The 21,832-nt window shown below is 65.6% G+C and overlaps 1 protein-coding gene across 7 annotated transcripts in view; it reads right to left on the bottom strand.

Moving 5' to 3' along the window:
- Window positions 1-21,832, bottom strand: part of RAI1 (retinoic acid induced 1) — a 106,855-nt gene that overhangs the window by 3,905 nt on the left and 81,118 nt on the right. For 4 of the 7 annotated variants that reach the window (XM_059048865.2, XM_059048866.2, XM_067021910.1 and 1 more), the window contains 2 exons: window positions 5,600-11,147; window positions 1,687-1,780 (listed from right to left, as the gene is read on the bottom strand). In XM_059048865.2, the coding sequence (XP_058904848.1) occupies window positions 1,687-1,780; window positions 5,600-11,131 (5,626 nt within the window). In that variant the 5' untranslated portion in view covers window positions 11,132-11,147. Of the gene's footprint in view, window positions 1-1,686; window positions 1,781-5,020; window positions 11,148-13,272; window positions 13,297-13,344; window positions 13,425-21,832 lie in introns of those variants that run through there. The other 3 variants (XM_067021911.1, XM_067021913.1, XM_067021914.1) reach the window with 3 other exon arrangements.

Here is a 21,832-nt window from a genome sequence, read left to right as displayed (position 1 = left end):
CTGTCACAGCTCTGCTCAGGCCCTACAGAGAGCCCTACTATATGGGGAGTCCCTCAAAGACATCACCGGAAACAGTTTGTATCGCTCCAAGCCTGGTATATATGTCCCACCACAAGCCAGCTCCTGCCCACCTCCCCTGACTTCTTGAGGACTGGCTCCAATGTCACCACCTCCTAGAAGCCCCCCTGGATTCCCTCCCAACTCAGGATGGATCTCTCAGCACACAGTCTCTCCTTATCTGGTCTCCATAACTTTAGGCAAGGATCTCGGTTTTCCTGTCTGTCCCACTGAGACATGAGTCCCCCAGGAGGCTGGGAAGCTGCAACGCTGGAGGGGACGGCGCACAGGACATGGAGCCGGCCAGACAGTGAGTCACCCCCTGGCCCCGTTCCTGCAGTGCTGTGGCCACGGGTAAGGCAGCCTGTCTGAAGATGCCGCCGGAGACAGTGCGAGGCCTGGCGCGGGGCTGGCAGAACTGAGGCACGAACCTAATCACTGCGGGAGGAGAGCTGCAGCCCGCGGCACCTGTTCCTGGAGGTCAGGCCCTGGGTCTGGTGAAGTGGCAGAGTCCACATTCAAATCCGGTTCCCACGGCCCTCGGGGCAGGGTGTGGAGCCAGAGCGCCCCATGTCCTGCTGCAGCGGGCTCCCTCCCTGAGGTGCTAGCGCCTCAGCCCTCGCCAAGGAACCGTCACCGCTCAGTCCCGTGTACGCTCCTGGGGCGGCTCGGTGCGGGCTGATGCCAGACGCTGGCATTCAGGTGGGAAGAGGGGTCCCCGGGCTGTGGGAGCAGGGAGGGTCCTGCCAGGAGATGCCTCTGCCCTGTGGCCATGCTACAGGGTCACGATAACCTCCCCTTCCTCCGGGGCAGCAGGGGGTGGGGGACAGAGTGCGGGGCTGGCCCCCAAATTGGACCGGGGCTGCCCTTTCCGGGTCGTGCTTGTGGGCTCGCTCCCTGCTCCAGACAGCTGCAGAAAGAAGAAATGACTCAAGCCTCCACCTTACAGATGGGGAACCGAGAGCAGAGACATCGGTGGGCTCGCCCAGTCCACGCCTGAAGCGTGCCACCAGGACTGGGGGCTCCGGGCTCTGCGGCCCAGGCTGTCAGTGTGCCACCTGCCTGGTGATGGTAGGTGCTCGATAAAGGCCCGCGGGTCAAGTGAGGGAGGGAGTGGAGGGAACGGGGCAGGTGCAGGGGAGCCTGGTCCTGACTGCAGGGCCCACCGTCCTGTTTACGCCTTGCACGGCTCTGCTGTGGAGCCAGGGGGAGTCTGTCTCGAACTTCCTCTCCTTCCACCTCACTCAGTTTTTGTTACTGAACTTACGTTCTCTCCTTTTTCTCCAACCCAGTGAACTCCTATTCAGCCTTTTTCCAAGGCCCAGCCCAGTAGCCCTGCTCTAGGAGGCCTGAGACCCTCCCCAGCCGTGGGCCCCCTCGGCAGTGGCAGCTCACATACAGCTTTTCCGCTTTGGAGTTTGCGCTTCTGGGCACTCCTCCGGCAGGTGGCCGGGGACTGATGTGTCCCCTTGTCGCCAGCACTGCCCGGCACAGGGCCCAGCCGAGAGACACGAGGAGGTAAAGAATTGCTGGGGCGGGAGCAGAGGGAGGCCGACGGGTCAAGTGGGGCCAGTTCAAGGAGCTGTGCCCGCGTCCCCCGACCTTCGGTCCCCTTGGGCCGGCTCTTACCCGCATCGCTGGCACACGGGTAATGGTAGGTGTGGATGCATCCTTTGTGGCAGCACCCGACGGTGGCCCCGGCTTCTTGGCAGCTGGAACAAGTCTGGCGAGGAGAGAGGGCAGACAGGTGAGTCTGCAGCCCAGGGGCCCGGTCCCCACCCCTTCCTCCCGGGGGGCCCTGGAAAGGCAGCTGGGAGTGGGGCTCAGAGCGGACGGCCGCAGGATTGGTTTTGTGGCAGCCGCCGGCCTGGCACCTTGGGTGGGGGGAGCTCTGGGGGCGGGGAAACCACCATCTTGTGGGTGAGCCTCGGCATCCTGCAGGCCCCGCGCGGGCCCGGCTCAGCCACCGCGCAGGCCCGGCTCAGCCACCGCGCGGGCCCGGCTCAGCCACCGCGCGGGCCCGGCTCAGCCACCGCGCGGGCCCGGCTCAGCCACCGCGCGGGCCCGGCTCAGCCACCGCGCGGGCCCGGCTCAGCCGCTCGGCTTTTCCCGCCTCTTCCGCACAGTGGGGACAGCGCCTGCCTCCTGGGATAGTCGTGAAGATTAAATGAGCAACTCCGCGTGCCCAGCGGATGACACGCACGGGGCCGGTCACCGCCCGGCCGCGCCCCCGCCTGCCAGCTCCCCCCACAGCCTCTGGGAGGGCGGCTTTCACGGACGCCGCCCCACCGACAGTGAAGCTGAGGTCCCCACTCGAGGCAAAGGGGGTAAGTACCGTTCGCTAGCCTTTCTGGGGGCAGGACGAGCTCAGGACCCAGAGTCGGATGCTCTACTCAGAGGCCATTCACCCACTGCCCAGGACCCAGGAGGGGGAGACAGCCGGTGCCTGAGCGCGGGGTTCACGCAAACCCTGTGCCGGCTGGCACGGCAGCCGGCCCACTCGGCCTCCCAAAAGCCAAAACCGTGGTCTGAGCTTGGGGGCTGCGCCAGGTTGGGCCCAGCTGCCTGCAGGCGGACGTGGCAGGACGGGATGGCGATGCCAGGAAGCCCCTTGGAAGCAAAACCTGAGGCCTGGGGAGGGACAGGCCGGTCCCCAGATCCCGCAGACCCCCCCGTGCAGCCGGGGAGTGAGGTTCGGGAGGCGGAGGGGGGCAGGCCCCCGCCCAGAGGTTAGGCCGCTGAAACCAGTAACTGCGGCGCGTGACACACCAGGCGCACGTGGAGGCCGCCGCCTCAGAACACCCTCGTGGCGTCAGCATCACTTTATTCTATACGGGTGAGGGATGAGAGCTCAGAGAAGCCGAGTGACTTGCCCGAGGGCACACAGCTCAAGAGGAGCTGGGGCACAGGCTGGCGGTCGTGGTACCTCACCGCTCGGGGTGGGGGCAGGGGTGGGCTCCTTCCCACGCCGGGGACTGATGGGGACCCCAGCCCCAGCAGCTGGGAGGCCAGGGATGAGTCTCCCCCCACCCTTCCCGGGCCGAGCCTGAGAAAGGCCTGGGCATGCTGCTCCTGGAGCCGAGCTGCGGTGGGCAGCTACAGCGGGGGGCGGGGGTCGGTCTGGAACGTTCACTGCCTCTGGATGGCAGTTTCTTTCTGGTCAGGACTGAGCCCCCTAGGGCCCTGGGACAAAGGTGTGATGGGGCAGGAGGGGCCCCCAGACCGGGCCCCCGTGTGGCTGAACGGTGACAGCGGGCTCCTCTGGTGACGGCCTCGTGCCGCCCCGCCTGCACTGAGGCCCCCGAGCCCTCGAGACAGGCATTTTAGGTGTGGAGAAATGGAGGTACGGAGAGGCCTCGGGCCCTTCCAACCCCATGCCCACGTTCTGAGCTGTTCCCCTGGGTGGGTGATGGGGGGCCTGGGAGTTTGGGAGGAGAGGCGGCCTCTGGGCAGACTAGGAAACTGAGGCCCCTGGAGGTGGCCACAGCACGGCTCAGGGCGGGCGGGTGTGTAGGGGCCCCCGGGAAGGGACGCAGAAGGAAGAGGTGCCCCGAGGGCCTGCGCAGGAGTTCTGTTCCTGCGGAGAGCCAGGGTGCGGAGGGTAGTGAAGGCAGGGGTCTGGCCGTCCCCGCAGCCCCACCCTGCTGACGGGCTTCGGCGGCCCGCACCTCACAGGGGACCGTGACTTGCTGGGGTCATGGAGCTGCCTCTTGGGGCAGAGCTGGGACTGGAACCGGGGTCTGCCTGACTCCAAGGCTGCGTGCTGCCCCCGAGCTCCGAGGCAGAAAGGGTCTCCGGGGGTCTGGGCTTGTCAGCGGGCAGGGGGCTGAACCATGACCTGAGGAGCCCCAGACCCCGCCCATCTTTCCAGGGTGTCCTCCAGGTGCAGGTGCTGCTTTAACGAGCCCGTGAGGCTTGCCTGGCTGCCAGGCCCCGCCTGGCCCGGGACCACCTCTCTGGCAGGGTGGCCGGCGACCACCCCTGCTCTGACCTTCCCAGGGTGGGAGGCCGCTGGACCATTTTTGGAGGATGGCACGGCGGGCAGAGATGGGGCGACCGGGCCAAGCTCCAGCTCCGTTACGTAACAGCCACATGACGCCAGGAAACCACAGGGCCACTTGGACCCCCGGCTTCTTCCCCAGGCCAATAGGAGGTTGGTGCAGTGAGGTGAGACCAAAGCGCCTGGAACAGGTGACCTGGGAAAGAGGGGGTTGGCCCCCTGGGCTCGGACAAGGTGCAGAAGCGGTGCAGCCTGGCGGGGCGGGGCGGGCAGGGGACGCTTGCGGGAGGCCGCAGGTGGCCGCCAGCTGGCCTGGTGATCTGAGCGTTTGGTATTATCTTTTAATGGCAGGAGACGCCTGAACCTATTTCAGGGCCGCTGGGAAGGAGGCAGTGATGAGGGAGAGAAGGAGACACACAGGAGGGAGGGGAGGAGCCCGGAGGCTGGAAGGGTGAGGGCTCCGGGTCTTGGGGCTGCTGTCTTCCTGGAGGACCCGGCACGGAGAGGGTCAGGCGCCGCAAACAGGGAGCTGTGGGCAGCCCGGTAGCGACCCCCTGCCCAGCACAGGGCTGTTCCGCGTGGCTGGTGGCGGGGGCGGGGGGTACCCAGAGGGAACAGGTGGGCAGGTGGGGTGGGCACAGGGTGGTGGGGCCCCGAGGGCTGGGGAGGGGCCAGGAACACGGGCCGCAGGAGGGAGTGCCGAGTCGCATGCCCTCCCCAGGCAGCAGGGAGTGACAGAGTCGGGGGTCCCCGCGGCGACCACAGTAACGGTCACACCACTGGGACGGCGGCGTGCTTGTGTCACCCGGCTGGCTGCCACTAGCACCGGCCCCAGGAGACAGTCACGGAGCACGCGGACGGGCCAGGCATGGCTGCCATAGCTTTATGGGTGTGAATTTACATCATCCTCAGGGCCCCTCCACAGGGGACTTCAGGCCCACTTTAGAGATAAGGAAACGGAGGCACAGAGAGGTTAGGTTATATTCTTGGAGACACACAGCGAGGGGCAGCGCTGGGGCCCAAACCAAGCCCTCGGCGACTGCAGTTCCTCCGGGGACGTTTTAGGGCCTTGCAGGAAAGGTTCCTGGACCACCCTCCCCCGAGGACTCCCGCTCCGGCTACCTGTCGCTGGAGCAGCTCTTCCCCCGCAGGCCCCGCTGCACCGCACAGGCTATGGAGGCAGCCCCCTGACGTGCAGTTCTGGGGCCTGAGCATCTCGGCTGGTTAGGTGAGCAGGGGCGCTGGGGGGCTTGGGTGGGGACATGCTGCAGTGGGAAGGGGCCATGCTGCGGCCAGAAGGGGCCGAATGCGTGTGTGGTGGGTACAGGGCCGAGCAGGCAGTAAGGGGCCACAGTGGGAGGTCTGGGGCAGGGGTGGGCGGGTGTGTCCTGCCTCAGCCTGGAGTGTGCCTCCACGCTCCGGCTAAGCTCCCCACGTGTTCATTTGTGACTGTGGTATGTTCGGGCCAGACTGCAGCATTAGAGAGATGGCCTGCCTGCCTGCAGAACCCGAGGTCCCCACCCGGCTGGGCTGGCCTCTTACCATGTCCATGGCCACCTTCATGGCCTCCTGCAGCCCAAAGAGCTTCCCGGCCACCAGGTAGACCCCGCCCGTCCACACGGCACAGGCCTCGTGCACCCAGTGCTCCTGCGCGTCCCCGCCAGGCTCTGCTGGCGGCTCCTTGCTGCACTCGTGCTTGCGGCTCCTGTCAGCTGGGGCTGTCTCTTCACCACCTTCCCCCCGACCGTCACAGCAGTAGCAACTCTGCAGCCGCCGGGACAGGCCCCGGGCGCTGGTGCGCAGGGAGCCCTGCTTGGCCGGATCAGCTGGGCCGTCAGGCCTGGGGGGCTTCCCGGTGGTGGTGGTGGTGGCGGCGGCGGTGGCGGTGGCAGCGGCGGCAGCTGGGCACTCGAGGCCTTTGAGTGTCCTCTCAAGAGGCAGTGAGGCCTCCTCACAGGTGCTCTCTGGCCGCACCTTCTCCTTGAGTTTTGGCTTCTTTTTGGGGAGGCAGTGTCCAGGGTAGTAGGGCCCACAGAGGTCCCCGAGGTCCTTGAAGTTGGCTGGGTTTTGGCAGAGGCAGCAAACAAGGCAAGAGGTACTCAGGGCCTTGGAGACCACGGGCCCCAGATGCATGGTGGAGGAGAGGGGCAGGGAGGGCCGAGGCTGCAGGATGGAGCCTCCAGGGAGCGTGGCTAGGGAGGCCCCGGCCGCGTCCAAGGAGAAGGAGCAAGAAGATGAAGAGGAGGAGGAAGGCTTCCTGTGGGGCTTGGGCTCCTCGCCGGGGGAGTTGACAACAGTGCATACGGTGGTGAACGCATCCCGCTTCTCCACCCGCACGAAGGGTGAGAAGGCGGGGGTGCGGCTGTCTGCCCGCAGCCGCTTGCAGGAGGAAATGTATTTGAGGCGGATTTCAGGCTCTGCGGGATCCAGGGGCAGCACCTGCTGCTGCCGCCGCCGCTTGGCACGCCCCTTACAGGGTGAGGTGGTGGCATTCTTGGCCCGGCCCCGCGTCAGGCGCTTCCGCTTGGAATAGCTGCTGTAGTTGGCGTGGCCAGGCTGCTTCTGTGCCCTCACCTGGGGCTGGCTAGGCCGGCCCTCAGGGGGCTGGGCAGCCAGCCCCAGCTCCTCCGTCTTTGGCTTCTTGCCTCCTCCGCCAGAGCTGTCCTCGCTGCCCCCCTGCGTGCTGCTGGCCGGCAGGAGCAGAGCTGGGCCCAGGTGAGGCCTCTTCTCCAGGGAGCCTTTGGGGAGCCCGAGGGCTCCAGCCCTGCCTTTCCGGCTTCTCTTCTTAGGTGCCAGGGCAGTGCCCCCAGGCAGCAGGGCCTCTGGGGACGTGAAGGCCTCGGTTTTGAAACCGTCGGTCGAGGACAGTCTCTTACTGTTCACGAGTTTGCCTTTTAAGGATCTGTTGGTCGGATTTCTGCACAACGGATCGGCCCCCAAAGCTGCTGGCAACTTCTGCCCAGGGCTCACGTGTAAGAGACCTTCTTCTGCCCCCAGGGGGCTGCCCCCTGCGCTCGGCAGCCCACGGTCCTTCTCGGGGAGGGATGGGCTCAGAGGATTCCCGGGAGGGGCCCCTGGTGCTCTGCACGCGAACTTCTTCAGGCTGGGCGAGGTGATCTTCTGCACGATGGCCTCCAGCTTCAGGCCCCGGCCTTTCCGGGGGGGCAGCACCTTGGTCTTCATGGCCCCCTGGACGGACGCCCGTGGGGCCAGCTTCAGGCTGGCGTCAGGGGTCTCCGGGGGCGGCGGCTTTGCCGTGGGCTCACTGTTGCCCTTGGCGGGCTTGGCCTTCTTGGGAGACGTCATCCTCTTGAAGAGGGTGGGAGAGCCCTCGGCCCCCTCCTCCTTCGCGTCCCCGCTGGTGCTGCCGCTGCGTAAGACCAGGTTGCGCTTCTTGGTGGGGACGGGTGCCATGAAGGCCGACTTCCTCTTGAGGGCGTGGAGGGGCCGATCGGAGAGCTTGCCGCCTGCACCAGGCTTGGGGACCCTTGCCCGTTGGCCCGCCCTGCCCTCTTTCGGGGGGCTCCCGGCGGCCTTGAACGCGGCGGGCAGGTGGTGGTTGGCGAGGAGCTTCTTGGTGGCGCGGCAGTTGGGCAGCCGGCCCTCCGAGGCTCGCCGCCGCTTGCAGTGGAAGGCCTCCTGGCTCCTGGTGCGGGACCGGAGAATCATCGAGCGCTGGTCTTTGCCCGGTGCGTCCGGTGAGTCTGTCTCCTTGGTCTTGGAGCCCATGGGGCTGCTGTCGGAGGCCACGGGCAGGGCGGCCGGGTTGCTGGGGCTGGATGCAGCCTTGGGGGAGGGCTTCCCCACCCGCTTGCCCGACTTGAAGGCGGCTCGCTGCTTGCCCCCCAGCTTGTCTGGGGGGGCAGGGGTGGTGGGCAGGCCCGGGGGTCCGGGCGTGCGGGGCTCGCTCAGGGCCGTGAAGGAGCGGGTGCACATCCTGGGGAGCCCTTCCGAGGTCCCCCGGCCCGGGGCCCCCGCCCCTTCCATCTGCCCCTGGGGGGGCCCCGTGCACGATTCAGGGAGCAGCAGGTCTTTGGGCAGCGCCGGGGCCCTGCACGGGGAGTCCTCGGCCTCAGGCAGCCCCCGGTGCACCCGCCGGCTCCGTAAGCTTTTGCCGCGGGGCACGGGCTCCTTCTTGGCGATGGGCGCCTCGGGCACGGCGGGCTTGTTCGGCTTCTGGGTCAGGGAGGCTTCCGGGGCCAGGGCGGTGGCGTCCCCCGGAGCCAGCGCCAGCGCCCCCTCGGGCCCCTCTTCCCCTGGCTTCATGTGCGAGAGGGAGGACTCGAACCAGCTCTGGACCTTGGACTCGGTGCCCACGGTGGGGCCCAGCAGGATGACAGACTCGCCAGAGAGGGCGCACGGGGAGCCCCAGCCGGCCTTGGGGTCCAGCACCTCCTCCACCTCCTCCTTGCCGCACAGCAGCGGGGCCTTGGGCGAGAGTGGGTCCTGCATGCCCGGCCTCTGCTCGGGGCTGCCCAGGAGCTCGCACAGAGACGAGTACTCCTCCGCCTCCAAGTCCTCCTTCCTGCCGGCGGGCGGCAGCAGCGGGAGGTCCCCGAAGTCGGCGGCGGAGCAGCAGTGCCGGCTGTCCTCCAGCCACCGGTCGGCCTTGCCCACCTCGGGACACTGCAGCAGCCCGCCCGCCTCCTCTTTCACCCCGCCCCCATCCTCCTGCTGGGAGTCCCGGGGCACCGCGGCCTTCTCCCCCGAGGGCTGCTCCTCCTGGAAGCCCAGGCAGGCCGAGGCCTCGCGGGCGTCCTCCTGGCCGACACCGTCGGCAGCCTTCCCGCCCTGCTCCAGACCCTTGGCGAGCTCGCTGGGGTGGAGCCCCCACCGGGGACAGGCGTCCCCCAGGTTCTCCTCGGGCCAGGCAAAGGGGTTGGCGCCGTCTGCCGAGCCGGCGGCGGTCGTGTCTGGGAAGCAGTCGAAAGCCGCCGTGGCGGGGTCCGAGGTGGTGGCCGCGAGGGTGGGCTTGGCACCAAAGGAGAGGGGACCAGTTGTCTTCTTGGGGTCAGGGGTGGCGAAGCCCACGGAGGGATCTTCGAACAGCCCCGGGCCGAAGTCCTTGGTGCCGCCGCCCTTTTCCAGCTGCAGGGCCTCGGGCAGGGCCTCCTGCTCCCCCGGCCGTGGCCACGCACCCTTGGCCACGGGGTCCAGGCAGGCGCTGTGGTTCTCCAGCGAGAAGGGTGGCTTGCTGGTGTCCTTGGCCAGGCCGGGCGCCTCGGCCCAGACCTTGTCGGCCTTCTCGCTGATGGCCTCCTGCAGCCCCAGGATCTCGGAGGCCAGGTCCTCCTGCGCCAGGGCGCTGAGCAGCAGGCGGGGGCAGTCCCGCTCGCCGGCCACGAGCTTGGAGAAGCTGTCCAGCGGCAGGCTGCCGTGCAGGCTCTGGAACGAGTCGTCGGACTTGGTAGACATGTCGTCGGGGGAAGTCACGGAGCAGGTGGACACGGACTCGGGCTTGGCCTTGGAGCTGCCGTGGACCCTGGCGGGGCTGCCGCGGGCCTGGCTGCAGTAGAGGAAGCTGCGCTCCAGGGGGTCCTCGGAGCCGCTCAGGTAGTCGGCCTCGGGCGGCTCGGCGTGCGTGGACTGGGGGGTGCTGCTCAGAGGCTCCGACAGCGGCGTGCCTGCCGGCTCAGCTGAGTAGCCGCTGCCCTCGGGGCTGCAGTGCTGGCTTTTGTGCTGCTCCGGGGTCCGGGCCGCCAGGCTCTTGACGCCCTTCTTCTGGGGCATGGCTGCCTTGGAGAGCAGCAGCTGCTGCACAGTGTTGGAGATGTTCTCCACCTGCGAGGTCAGCGCCGTGAGGCTGTGCAGGCTGAGGTCTGACAGCAGGCTCTCGGGAAGCTTGTCCTTCTGCAGGGCCTTGCAGTTGGCGGCCTGGGCGTCCACAGAGCCGGCGGCGTCCGTCGGGGAGGGGTTGAGCAGGGGCAGGAAGTGGCTGTGGTCCGCGAGACCGGCGGGGAAGGCTCCGGGGCCAAGCGGCTGCTGGGTGTAGGGGAAGCTCTCCAGGCTGGGCATCAGCGGCGACGGGGTGGAGCTGTAGGAAGGGGAGCGGCCCACCGAGCGTGCGGGCGAGTGGCTGGAGCCGGGGCTGAAGGTCTGGTAGTACTGCTCCGGGGTCCTGACGGCCGCGTCCGGCTGGCAGTAGCCTGCGCCTTGCTGCCCGTAGTGTTGGTACTTGGTGAGGTTTGGGTAGTGGAGGGTTTCCTGGGCGTGGTGGCGGCTCTGGAGGGCTTGCTGCTGCTGCTTCTGCGGCTCGTAGCTGAGGCGCCCAGGCTGGTAGGCGTGAAGGCTCGGGACCCGCTGGCCTGGGGCCAAGCCGGCGTTGGCGGCCAGTGGCCTGTCGTGGGGCTGGGTGGACGGGGCCGTGCAGCTCTTGTAGGAGTGGGCCCCCTGCCCGCCGCCCTGGCCGCTGTTGGAGTAGGTGGAGGAGACGGGGAAGGACTGGGACTGCTGGGGGAAGTGGCCCCCCGGGGGATAGGGCAGGGGCGAGGCGAGGTCGTTCTGGGGTTTCTGCCTTTGGAGCTTGGCGTAGGCCAGGGGCTGCGGGGGCTGTGGCAGCTGCTGCTGGACGTGGAGGGTGTGAGTCCGAAAGGGCAGCTGGGCGCCCTGCTCCGGGTACTGCCGGGCGGGGGTCGCTGCTGTCTTTTTCATCAGGTTCTCGTCATATTTGCCCACCGCCCCTGGCAGGGGCTGTGGCTGCGGCTGCGTGGGTGGTGGCTGCGGTGGCTGCGGTGCCCCCCAGGCCTGCAGGCCCTCCTCCCCCGAGTAGCGGCCGGGGTAGGGGCTGCCGTCCTGGACCGCGTAGCCCGCGAAGGACGGCCTCCCCGGCGGGGCCTGCTGCGAAGACAGGCCTTTGCTGGCGCGCGCTGCCGTGGCGGGCGTGCCGGCGCCGCCCTCGTAGCCGGGGAAGGGCTGTGGGCTGTAATAGTCCTTGGTCAGCAGACGCTGCCGGTCGCAGCTCAGCCCAGCCTGACTCGGCTGCCGGTAATTCTCCAGGCGAGATGTCTCCTGTGAGGTCTGCTGGTAGGTCTGCTGTTTGCCATGGAAACCACACCTTTCTCGAAAAGACTGCATGACTCGGGCTGGTTATCTGTGAAAAGAGAAAGGGCGAGAGGGAGAGGGAGGGCGGGGAGGGATAGGGGGAGAGCGATTCAGACGAGCCATTTCCTCTCCCTCGGAGAGCCGGCCCCCTCCCCGCCCTGCCCTCTCCCGCAGCCTCCCCACCAGCTGTGCACATATTGACAACTTCTGTGTCAGGGACGTGTGCTCTGTAATTCCCGCTCCGACAGGGATGGGTACGAGGAGGCCGCCGAGGAGGGAGGTGCGACCGACCCACTGCCCAGCGCCAGGTCACCGGGGAGCTGCCCCCTCCCGCCGCCGGCTCCCCTCCCCTCCCCCACAGCCCTTCCCTGCCATTTCAGAACCATTTAGCAGGGCAATTCCCGCTCCCCTGTCCCCTGGGGCTGCTGGATCCGGTAAGCTAGCCCCAGCGCAGCAGTGTGCAGGCGTGACCCAGCGTGCGGGGGCGGGGGTGCCGGGGACAGCTTGCCCCTGCCCCAGAAGCCACTCACCGAGGCCTGGCGCACACGCGCGCGCGCGCGCGCACACACACACACACACACACACACACACACACACACACACACACACACACACACACACACACACACACACACACACACACACACACACACACACACACACACACACACACACACACACACACACCCCCCTCCATCACTGCCATGCCATCTGGAAGCTGTCTGTTCCTTCCAGCAGACGCTGATTAGGGGCTGCTGAGCCACTGTAGGCATAAAATGTCCCCTCCTCGACTCCCAGGAACGCAGCCCAGGAACGCAGGACGGCGGCACCTGCCTCCTATTTTTGATACCGTAGGTGCGTAAACAGATTACGTGGCCCAGAGCGAGGCAGCACGTGCTGATGGGGGACGGGGCTGCGGTCCCTCCACGTGAGAGGCAGCCCTGGGCCTCCTGGGTGGGCGGGGCCTGCACGGGGTCAGGGCCAGGCCGAGAGCCCATCTGTTTATGATTTTAGGGGCCGGTGCGCACAGGGTCCGACCTGCCCCAAAGCAAGATCGGGGGTCAGGAAATGACCCCGGAGTGGGGGTGGGGGGGCCTTCAGGGCAGAACAACTGGACTCACGTAACAGGCCAGCTGCAGCGTCCAGGCTAATGGTCTTACCCCCACCCCCACCCCCACCCGAGACCCTTGGAGCGGGGAGGAAGGAGCAAGGCTGCCCCAGGCTCAGGAGTCCTCCACGGCGTGGGCTGCGTCCCCGGGCACGGGGTTTACGCACACCACGCTCACCTGCACAGCCCAGGCCCCCAGGAGGGCACAGGGGACCTGGCAGTGGCCGTTCCCAACCCCAAAGAGGAGGAGTGGCTGGCCGTGGACTCCAAGCCTCCAGGGCTGGGGGGAGGGCACACGTGGAGGGAGAGGCGGGCTCCCCCCTCCTTCACCCAGATCCCACCTCCCTGCCCTCCTCCTGTGGAGGCGGGGGTGGGGCGGGGTCAAGCCTGGGGCGGCCGGGTGACCCCGGGAGCCCTGTCAGCACAGCCCAGGCCAACCTCCCTGCCCTTGGCAGTCACCCGCCTGGACTCGGGGACTGAAGCCCACGACCCTGGAGAGGGTCTGGCCCCTGCCCACAGGACGCGTCACAGCCCCACGGCCGTGGCCTCTCCCTGGCTCGTCGCAGGCGCCCCGACGCGGAGGAGACCCCCTTCTGACCCCGTTTAGTCCGTCCTGGCAGCTGGAATCCAGCATGACAGGAGGTGCCTGCTGTGACCCAGCCTTGGTTCCGGGGCGGCTCCCTACCAGGTGGGCAGCCCCGCACCTCCCCCCAATGGGGCTGGGGGGGGGGGGGCGGCCGGGGGGGGGCTCATTCTGCCCTTGGGCGGCGCACACGGGCACTCGCGCTGGCCCAGGCCTGAGCTGGCAGGCGGACGCCTCTTCTCGGGCGTCCCCTGCGGTTGCAGAGCTCTGCTCTGCCCTCCCTGGCCTCGCTGCTGACAGGCCGGAATTCGCAAAGCGAGGCCCGCGCTGAAGGCTGCGCGTCGTGTATCTGCACAAATTACATTTCGGCTCTTATTAGTCCCAGATCGCTCTCATTTCCCGCTGAGTGTCTTGTGAGTATCGTTAACATTTCTACAGCTTTTTTTAAAAAATATTTTTTCGCGTGCTCTGAAAATGCATTACCAGAAACGTTATTTAAAAGGGGTGCTCTGCCCGGTGTCCCCTTCCCCGTTTTAATCAGTCCAGCTGCCGCACCTTTTCGTTTTGCCGAGCCGTCTTACAGAGGGTTTTCCGACGCACGGGCGCAGCTGGACGCGGTGAAAGCATCTCTCTCTCTAAGAAAAGACGGTTCAATTAAAATAACGCGAAGCCCAGCGGCTGGTGGAGAAGGCAGGCAAAAATGCCTCCCCAGCACCACCTCCGAGCCCAGGCCCGGGAGGGGAGGGGTGCAGGGACAAAAGCTACCTCTCAGAGCCACCAGGTCCCCGGCCCCGCCAGCTCTGCCAGGAGAAAATGGGGCTCGGCCTCTTTAAGAGCTGCCTCAGGCCTGCCACAGGCTCTGTTGTTATTAATTATTATGATTATGATTAGTTTTCAAGAGCACTAGAAAAGGACAGGCGGGAGAGAGGCGGGCTGAGAGCTGGGGTGGCGGCATCAGGAGGGGGGTGGAAAGAGGTACCCTCGGCAGACAGATGGTGACCTCTGAACCCTGGAGCAGAGGTGGCAGCGGAGGGGTGCAGGCTGGGGGTCCAGCCTCTGTTCTGCTAGAGGGAGAAGGGGTGGGGGTCAGGGGAGGGCACCCAGGAACATACCTTCATAGGACTCCTGGTCCAGACCCGCCTCCCCCTCCCCCTCCCCCTTCTCCCAGACACTTGGTCAAGGCCACATCTCAAGTTCTAGCCAAACTGGGAGGGAAGGAAGAAGGAAAAAGAGAAAAGAAGGAAGGGAGGAGGAAGTCAGTCCTGAGCTCCAGGTCCGCCAACGCTTCTGTGGTGACTCCTGCGAGCTGGCCTGCCCAGGCCCCTGCTCCAGGGAGAAACACAGAGCAAAGCTGGGCCAGGCCGCAGGGCCCACCCCGTCCCCCGGGTCTCCTCTGGCTCAGCGACGGGTCTCCCTGCTCCCCCGGCCAGGAAAGGGAGCATGACGAGCCCCACGGACACCCTCGGGCCCCGGGCCCCAGGCCATCGGCCCCCAAAGGCCTTCGGCAGCAGGGGAACCAGGGCTCAGCCGTGTTTGCGGGCAAAGAGCACGGCTCTGCGGTCTCAGCACAGGCCCTGTGGGACCTGCTGGGGTGGCGGGCAGGGACGGCCTTGCCCGCGGAGCCCGCCCACGCCGGGTCTGCACGCCCACTGCCTTGACTGTTCTGCCCTTTTACAGAGAAAGGGGAGGCTCGGGGGGGCCGGGACCTGAGTGTGAGCCCCCCGGGCAGTTGCTCGTGGCGGAGGCCACGGCAGTGTGGACAGCCTTCACCAAGAATTCCCAGTTGAGAGGAAGGCCCCTCGGAGCACGATGAGGAAAGGGGGGTGCCCAGGTCGCCTCTGCGACCTGCGTGGCCCCAGAAGCCGGGTCGGGCCCCACCCAACCGTAGGGAATCCACCCGTGGGCGGCGGTGGCCCCTGGCTGCCTGCTGCCCCTGGGCAGCCTCAGAGAGGACTCACTGGGCCCGCAGCCTCTCTAGCCCCTAGGGTCAGGCCCCCGGTCAGGGAAGTGGGCCCAGCGCGGCCCGGAGCTGCCGTAGCTCCCGCAGGGACCTGGGGGGGGAGGGGCGAGAAGGAAGCGTCTGTTCCCCAGCGGCGGCCCTGGGGCCCCTGGCTCCGTCCCACTCACTCACCCCAGGTTCTGTTACGACCTGCTTTTCTGATTTGTAGCTGCAGGGAAAAAACTTAAAAACCCAACCCGCTCAAGGCCTGGGAGCGAGGAAGGAGGGCAAGTTACCTGGGTCGGGAGGCCGGGGATGGGGGTGTCCCCGGAGGAGCGGACCGGTGGGGCCACCTCGCGCCTCCCCCCGTGCTGTGGGCGGTCAGTACTAAATAGGACACCGTGACGAAAACGATCAATCATTAGGCAGGCGTACTGCTGTTCCAAGGGCCTGGCCTGAATGGGGGGAAGGGGTGTTTCCAAGGACTCCCCAAGACAAGACAGCCCAGGGCCCCCAGGCCTCTGGGACAGGTAGGGTCCTTGGGCCAGGCACCAGGAGAGGTCAGCTTGGGGCAGCGGGGGCCCATCCCGGGCACAAGGAATCCCAGAGAACAAGGCAGCCCCCACCCAAAGTACGGCCCCTCAAGACCACTCCCTATAGGCAAGAACCACCCTCGTTCACGGGCACCCACGGGAGAGCCCCACGGGGGTCCAGCACACCGCGCTCTGCAGGGCTGGAGGTCCTGAACATTCAGACAGGTTATGGGGGGAGAGGGGGAGAAGCAGGAAGACAGACGGGCTCCTTAGCTGAGGCTAGGGACCCCGGGGCACGGGGCAGGGGGCAGAGGCTTCTGGCCTCTCCAGGGGTCTGGAAAGCCCACCAACGCTGCCTCTTCCAAGGACCCAGCGGCGGAGACAGCCAAGACCTACCAAGCTCCCAGAACGAGGAGAGCCTCCCCTCAGGGTCAACCCACCAGGAGGATGCGCTGCCCCGCCCAGGGCCCCACCGGGGCACGGCCTGCGGAGCTCTTGGCCTGGCCGCCTCACCCCCGCCCCACGGTGCAGTTTCTGGGATGGGAGGCTCAGCTGAGCCGGAGGGGCGCACGGTCCAGGGCAGATGGCTGGCTGGCCCCCTCCCCGCCGTGAGGTGTGGGGCAGCAAGGATTCGGCGCAGTCGAGCTGTTGGCGCTCACGAGCCCTCCGGGGAGGCTGGCAGGCGGGGGGCCCACCCGGCTATCGGCTCTGCACCCGTCAGTGTCTCGTGGACAGTGGTTGCTTTTACGTCGTCATTTTATCCACCACTCCTCAACTCTGTCAAGTGAGGAAAAGAAAATGGGGGTGGTGCTGGATGCAGACAGCTAAGAGGGCTGGGGTCAGTGGCCCACACCACAGTTTCAAGGTGAAGGAGCTGGTCCAGAGGCTGCCATGGGGGGGCTGCCCGGCTGCTCCGTGCCCCACTGGTCTCGCAGGTGACGACACACTGCAGATGACAGAGGATCTGTTTGCTGGCTTTCAGGGGAGGCAAAGAAGGCAGGCAGAGAGCCTAACCCCTCACCCCAGTCTTGTCCTTGACGCCCCACGTGCCCCACCCACCGTGACTCCCCAGGGAAGAGGATGTACCAGGGTGCCAAGCTGGTGGTCGGTGTGGCACCTCCCTGAGCCTCAGGGCCTTTACACTGCCTTCTCCTCTGCTGGGAATACCATTCTCAGGTATCACACGGCTCCTCTGGCTCCCTGGACTCCAAGCCTTCGCTCACGTCATCTTCTCAGGCGGCCGGCCCTAAGCACTGTCTGAAACTCACACTCCGCCGGCCCCGCGCCCCCGCCCCGGCTTCCCCACCTCTCCAAGGTAACAAGTCACATGGCTGCCTGGCTGGCTTTATCACTGCCTCTCCTCCTTACAAACAGTTCCGCAAGAGCAGGGATTTTGCCTGTTTTGTTCGCAGCCATATATCCCCAAGTCCCTGAACAATAACTGTTTGTTGAATGTATATTGTTTAAAATGTAACATGGGGGACTTCCCCGGTGGCGCAGTGGTTGAGAATCCGCCTGCCAATGCAGGGGACACGGGTTCGATCCCCGGTCCGGGAAGATCCCACATGCCGCCGGGCAGCTAAGCCCGTGCGCCACAACTACTGAACCTGCGCTCTAGAGCCCGTGAGCCACAAGTACTGAAGCCCGCGCGCCTAGAGCCCCTGCTCTGCGACAAGAGAAGCCGCCGCAGTGAGAAGCCTGTGCGCCACAACCAGAGGAAGGCCGCGCACGGCAGCGAAGACCCAATGCAGCCAAAAATAAATAAATGAAAATGTCACATGGGACTTCCGTGGTGGTCTAGTGATTAAGGCTCCACACCTCCACTGCAGCAGGCACAGGTTCGATCTGTGGTCGGGGAACTAAGATCCTCCGTGCTGCGGGGTGCAGCCAATAAATAAGTAAATAAAATCCAAAGTCTAATTGTTGAAAAATAAAGAAATAAAATGTCACATTATAAAAATATCCAGAACAAGGTCGAGTGGAGGTACAGAGCACACCTGGGTGCAGATGAGGGGCTGGTGGCTACAGCTCCTCCTCATTCACTGACAGAGAAGACCTCCCTCGGGCCTGGCAGGCAGCGCGCCCGTGAAGGGTGAGGAAGGAGGTAAACTGCTCCAGCTGATCTGCTGCCAGTGGGAAGGAGGGCCCAGGGTGCCAGAGCCTCGGAGCGCTTCACAGAAAGAGGAATCTCCCATTTTAAAAAATGGTATCTGGGCAGAAGAGCTAAACAGACGTCTCTCCAAAGAAGACATACAGATCGATGGCCAACAGGCACATGGAAAGCTGCTCAGCCTCACTAGTTACTAGAGAAACGCAAATCAAAACGACAACGAGGTACCACCTCACACCAGTCAGGAAGGCCACCATTCAAAAGTCTACAAATAACAAACGCTGGAGAGGATGTGGAGAAAAGGGAGCCCTCCTGCACTGTTGGCGGGCATGTAAGCTGGTGCGGCCACTGTGGAGAGCAGTACGGAGGTTCCTCAGAAAACTAAAAACAGAGCTACCGTATGACCCAGCAAGCCCACTCCTGGGCATAGATCCGGACAAAACTATAATGTTCACAGCAGCACTATTTGCAATAGCCAAGACATGGAAACAACGTAAATGTCCATTGACAGACGAATGGATAAAGAAGATGCGGTACATCTATGCAATGGAATACTACTCAGCCATAAAAAAGAACGAAATCATGCCATTTGCAGCTACATGGATGCAACGAGAGATTATCCTACTGAGCAAGAAAGAGAAAGACAAACACCATATGATATCACTTATATGTGGAATCTACAGTATGACACAAATGAACATGTCCACAAAACAGAAACAGACTCACAGACGTAGAGAACGGACTTGTGGTGGCCAAGGGGTAAGTGTGGGCGGGGGGGGGGATGGACTGGGAGTTTGGGGTCAGCAGATGCAAACTAGTACACATAGGATGGATAAACAACAAGGTCCTACTGTATGGCCCAGAGAACTATATTCAATACTTGATAAGCCATAAAGGAAAATATGAAAAAAAATATATAGGTATAACCGAATCACTTTGCTGTACGACAGAAATTAATACAACACTGTAAATCAACTAGAGACTTCAATAAAATTTTTTTTAAAATGTTATCAACCAAGTAAAAACCTTAACACCCCGGAGATCAAGAGAACTGGTCTGCAGGCTGTATTTGCTCACGAGCTCCTGGTGTCAAATGCAGATGGCACTTGGCCTGAGTGAGGCAGGGCCTTGTTGGGCACCTGGGGGATGCCTGGTGCGAAGGAGTGACAGCAGGACACCCCCCTCCCCCCGCCACGAACTCTCCATGGCCTCTGGAAGAAGCCCTGAGGCCAGCACGAACCAGTTAAGCTCTGGATGGAACCAGAGGGGAGGCACCGGGGGCCTGCGGGAGGGCGGCACTGGGCAGCGGCGGTCCCACGGGGCCAGAGTGATGGGGGCTGCAAAGGCTGGGCGGCGGAAGGCCCGAGGCCCACGGACGCGCTCGAAGCCTCGCGAGCTCCGCCCCACCTTCCACACTGCTGGGTCCCGGGTGGCCCTCATCGGTGGTAATTACATAATGAATGGCCTAATGAGCCCGTCCACCTGCGCCATCCCTTACGGGAAGGCAGCCTGATGAGGGCAGGGGCTTCATCTGTTGGGTCCTAGGCTCTAAGCCTAGAAACTTCCCCAAGTAGCTGCCTATTAAATGCTGCCTGGATGGGTGGCTGCGTGAACAGACGGGTGAGGGTGCGTTACCTGACCCTCGCCACAGCCCTGACGGCTGATGACAGGCCTGGAGGCCAGGACACACGCAACAGCCAACCAGGAAGGGAAGAGGGAGCTCGTGCTCTGCCCTCCGCAGCCCCCTGGGTCACAGCCCTGTGTGCCCGAGCCCACTCGCTTGTCAAGCCCATCTCCACCTCGCCTACGCTCTGCACAGGGGCCAAGCTGGGCGCTGAGGATACACGGGAAAATGCAATGGCTCCTGCCCTCCTGAGGCAGACAGACACAGATGAGGCTCTGGGGGCGGGGAAAGGAGGTGGTCAGGCCAGGCTGGAAGGAGGGGGCCGCCCCATGGGAGGAGCGGCCCGAGTGAGGTGGGGGGGGGCTGAGCAGGTGGGGTGGCTGCAGTTACCGCCCCTCCCCCACCTCAGGTGGCCTGGCTCCTGCAGCCAATGGTCAAACGCCCGCTGTCCTCATGGCACCAATCCCTGGCAATCCTGCAAAGTCACCCCCATGTCAGCTGCCTGCATCACTGCTCCCGGGGAAGGACCACTCCCCCCCACTCTGGAAGGCCCACTGGTCTGTGGCCAGAGCTGGAGTGGGGTCTCCGACTTGCTTCTGACAGGGGTGCCTGCATCCCCCTCTATCGCCCGGCCAACAGGGCCAGCTGCTAAGAGCAGTGAGCCACCAGAAGCCACTTTCCGCAGAGCATATTGGAGGTCAAACCTCCCCCCTCGTTTTGCAGAGGGTTACTGGAAGCCCAGAGAGGGGCAGTGACTTGTCCAGAAGGCCCAGCAGGGCTGAGATCCCTCTATAGCTCTATGCCCCAGAATGGCCCCTCTGTCCACCAGAAAATGAACTCTGAGCTGGAGGCCAAAAGTGGGGGCCCAGATCCTCCTCCTGGACACCCCGTTTCCCAGGGGTCAGGGAACACCCCCCCCCTTCCTCAGCCCGGGCGGGAACCTCCCCTCCCTTCCCTGCCTCTGACTCCCCCTCCCTCTCTGCAGCATGCTGACAACCCCTCCCAGCCCCCCTCCACCTGGGGGAGCTGGGGAATCGGCGCCCCCTCCCACCCCCCAGCCCCCCAGCCCCCAGGGGAGGAAGCGGCCTGTCAGGCCGCCACGGCGTGTCAAATCCTCTTGCTGCCTAATTGTGAGACGGCGGCGTTTAAAGAAACGCTTTTCTGGCCGCCTGCCACACCGCAAACTGCTTGGTATAATTTTATTATTAAGGAGAGAGAAAAAGAGGGAGGGGGTCATGAGAGAGAGAGAGAGAGGGGAAGGGAGCGAGAGAAGGAAATTGCCTAGCCCGAGTCAGCTGGTGGAGTCTTCTCAACGTGAAAGCGGGCCGGCTTTCCAGTTGGCAAGCTGACTCCGTTAATTGCGCATTCAGCCTCTACTTAGAGTAATTGAAACGAAGCGGGGCCCGGGTCTGACAGTTAGGGTCCGCGCCTCGGCCCTTAAGCCTTCCGCCCCCGCCCTCGCGGCTCCCGCGCACCCCGGGAGCGCGGGCGGCCGGCGTGTGCCCCAGCGCCGGCAGGGTTAACGCGGCCCGGGCGCCGGCGAGCGGGGGATGGGGACGAGGACGGGGAGCCGCGCGGGGTGTGCGGGGGCGTCTGCGGCCTCGCCGCCCCCCCTGCAACAGATGTTTCAGGCGTGTAAGACAAAGGCAGAGCGCCTGCCGCTGCCGGGAGAAAATCCGCAGGACTCCCTCAGGGGCAGGTAAAATTTCACCTTCTATTTGTGTTCCGCCCGCCCGCCCCCGCCCGGTTTCCCGGCCTCTGCGCCAATCCGGAAAGCGCCACCAAAGACGCCGCGCCGCCGCCTCCGCCGCCCAGCCCGCTGACCCCAGCAAGGTCGCGGCGACCTCGGGCTCCGCCAGGCGCGCGCGGCGGGCCCCTCCTGGGGCGCCCCCGGCCGCGGTCTCGCGACCGGAGGCGCCGGGAGCAAGGAGGGGGCGCTCTACTCGCCACGAGGCGGAGGCGAGGTGGCCGCCGCGCGCCCCCCTCCTGCCCGCGCCGGGACCCCGGGGGCTGCGCCCCTCCAGGCCCCATCATTCATCTCCCCGGTTCCCCCTGTAGCCAGCCGCCCTCGGAAGTCAGCCGAGTGAAGCAGCTGTTCCCTGCACACTCCACTTGACCAAAGATGATGATAAATGAGGCCCGGGCCGCGGCGGGGACGCGGCGGCCGCCGCGAGGGGCGCGCAGGGCGGGGCGCACGGCCCGCACCCCCTCCCCGCGCTCCGGGAAGGGCGAGGACGCGAAGGACAGACGGTGACGTGCAAAATCAAAGGCCCGCACTCCCCGCCCGGCGCCCCGCGCTGCCCCGGCGCCGGCGGAGAGAAGCCGGGCGGAGAGGTGCGCCCCGAGCACCGCGGCCCAGGCGGAGACGCCCTCCTCACGGCGGCGCCGCCGCCCGGCCACCCCTCCGCGCCCCGGCCCCCGGGGCCTCGGTCCCCACCGCGCCCTCGCCCCCACCCCCACCCCCGAGCCTCAAACCTATTAACGCTCGTAAATAAGGAATAATGGAGCGAAGCTCCCTTCGGCCGCGCGAGGCTGCGGGCGGGGCCGCCGCCGCCAGCTGCGCCCGGTCCCGGGGAGGGGGCGCCCCGCCGGGCGCGGGGGCTCGGGCGCGCGGCCCCGCACACGTGCTGCCGCGGCGCGCAGGCGGGCACCCCGCCCGCCGAGGAGGGGGAATCCCGCTCTGCCCTCCCCAACGCCACCTCCCCTGGAGTCCTCTGGCACCGAACGAGGCGAGAGAGCGCGCGCGAGCTTCCCAGCCGGAGAGGGTTATTTTTAACCTGCTCCCCTTTCCATCCCAGCCTCTCGGGTTTGCGCGCCCGCCTCCCCCCACCCCGCCC

Source organism: Kogia breviceps, chromosome 19, assembly GCF_026419965.1.
Source record: "Kogia breviceps isolate mKogBre1 chromosome 19, mKogBre1 haplotype 1, whole genome shotgun sequence".
NCBI classification, from domain to species: Eukaryota; Metazoa; Chordata; class Mammalia; order Artiodactyla; family Physeteridae; genus Kogia; species Kogia breviceps.
The sequence above is the reverse complement of the archived record's forward strand: the minus strand, read 5'-3'. Positions and strand labels throughout refer to the sequence as shown.